At 45.8% G+C, this 1,849-nt stretch overlaps 1 protein-coding gene across 1 annotated transcript; it reads right to left on the bottom strand.

Annotated features, from left to right (window-relative positions):
* Positions 1 to 596: 596 nt before the first annotated feature.
* On the bottom strand, positions 597 to 1,551 carry LOC147635150 (Cytochrome c oxidase biogenesis protein Cmc1-like protein). Its single transcript, XM_086802130.1, has 3 exons — positions 1,395 to 1,551; positions 1,210 to 1,314; positions 597 to 1,122 (listed from the first exon to the last, which is right to left on the bottom strand). The coding sequence occupies exons 1-3, from the start codon at positions 1,506 to 1,508 to the stop codon at positions 1,000 to 1,002; spliced, it is 342 nt and encodes a 113-aa protein (XP_086658256.1). The 5' UTR covers positions 1,509 to 1,551; the 3' UTR covers positions 597 to 999.
* Positions 1,552 to 1,849: the final 298 nt, after the last annotated feature.

Genomic DNA, 1,849 nt, shown 5'->3' with positions numbered 1-1,849 from the left:
GTGTTGCACTTGTGCTTGGATTGGTTACATGAAGTGAATATGAGAGACCCCTTTTATAGTGATGTGAATTGGCCGACTGCTCCACGACTTGCTAAAATAGGAGAAATAGATAAAATCCCATAAAATAGGGAAAAAGACTCATAACACTGAGATGCACAATTTCTAACAATGAATGGTCAGCTAGCTGCCCAGGTGTGTTTGGAGGCAGACAAATGCAACTCTCAATTGTGTTTACTTTAGACTCGTCGTGGGGGGGTCCAAGGATTTACAAAGTAGCCCGGCCACACACCTAACACTTCAGCCTGGACTGTGGGCAAAATTTCCTATAAAAAGGGTGCACAACGAGGTAAATTGACCCCTCATCAGGCCAACCAGCACAAGCAGAGGAAAGGGGTGTGTGTGTATGTATTGGGGGGGCGAGGGACCATTAGGATCAAATGAAGGTATGTTGTGTACAATTTCCCAACCCTACTTTCGTGTGTGCTGACTAGTGATTTCTTACAAGATAGCTTTAGTAAATTGAATAGGATACTGAGTTCTTAGCATATGCCAACCATGATACAATTATGTGGTGTACACTTCTTGCACACACACAGTGAAAGAACAATGTTGTTTATTTGTCGTTAATAGCAAAACAAGTGTAGTGGCACTATAGGCCTGCCATAATTTATCTAAACCTGCAGAAAAAGCTCCGAGGTACTAAAGATATGTAGGCACAAAGTTATAAAGATATGGGCAATGTCTAGAGTCTAGAGTCCCTATAATTAGGTTTATTGGGTAGTGGACCTCAATCACAGTACGTAACAAAACATATAACCAATAGGAGAATTTGATTACTTTTTTTCTGGTGGCCAAACTTACTTTAGTCCATTCAAAGAGAAACTAACGCAGGCCAACAAGCTTGAATTTTGTCAACCAAATTCGCAAATTATTTCCTGCATGTTGAATGTCCTCTTCCTTCAAATAGGGTGGGCTCATTACGAATAAACAGTTGTTGCATCAGCCTCCTTCGTTCCGACGCGATTCGGGTGTCTGCATTGCCCTTTTTGAAGCTCGCTGAGATTTGAACCTCTCCTGCACTTGCTTGCTCCGCTCAAAGTTGGCTTTCCGCTTCGTTTCTTTCTGCGCGAAGAAGCCCCTTCTCCATTCAAGAACAGAACCCTAAACAGAGAGGGCTACCAGCTTATGCACGGAGAAAGAATGGCTTACCTCTTCTCGGAAGCATCTGTCAAGCTTGATCTTCAAGTTGGTGCATTCGCCGAAAAACTTTGCAACGGGATGATCCTCGTGGCACTTTACAAACTCCTCTATGATCTGCCAAGCCAACCTTGTAAAACACACACACACACACACACACACACAATTGCCAAAAGAAACGAGACGACGCTCCGTACCTCCGCACATGCGGGATGCTTGTGAAGAGTCAGTGGAGGATGCATTTTGTGGGTGAGAGAAGAGAGACCAGGCTTAACAGCAGAGTCACAACATGTAGCCGACCGTCCCACCATCCCTATACCACAAGCGCCCAATGTAGACGCGTCAATTTAGTAGGGCATTATTAATCTTAACTAGTATCGGGGACCCGCCGGTTGCTGCATCCCAGAAAAGAACCGGTTCCTTCTCTATAGCCATCTCTCTCTTTTCACTAGGGTGGTTGGTGGGGAATGACGCGAGGGGGAGAGAGCTGTGGGGGAAAGTGAAGCAAGGGCCCCCTCTAAGCTCTCTCTCTCTCTTACAAAAGAGCTTTGCGTAAGGATTGTGGTTGTTGGCGAGCAGAGGAGTGGCAGATGACAGTCTATGCATAGGCACAGAGGGGGGGGGAGGGGGGGGGAGAGAGAGAGAGAGCGCA

This window comes from Cibotium barometz, chromosome 9 (genome assembly GCF_041138505.1).
Source record: "Cibotium barometz isolate CiBa-2024 chromosome 9, ASM4113850v1, whole genome shotgun sequence".
Classification (NCBI taxonomy): domain Eukaryota; kingdom Viridiplantae; phylum Streptophyta; class Polypodiopsida; order Cyatheales; family Cibotiaceae; genus Cibotium; species Cibotium barometz.
The sequence above is the reverse complement of the archived record's forward strand: the minus strand, read 5'-3'. Positions and strand labels throughout refer to the sequence as shown.

Coding starts and splice junctions, on each gene's coding strand:
- LOC147635150 (XM_086802130.1), bottom strand. CDS start 1,508: ATGGTGGGACGGTCGGCTACATGTTGTGACTCTGCTGTTAAGCCTGGT. Junction 1,315..1,394: donor AGCATCCCGCATGTGCGGAG/GTACGGAGCGTC, acceptor TTGGCTTGGCAG/ATCATAGAGGAGTTTGTAAA. Junction 1,123..1,209: donor ACAGATGCTTCCGAGAAGAG/GTAAGCCATTCT, acceptor TTCTTCGCGCAG/AAAGAAACGAAGCGGAAAGC.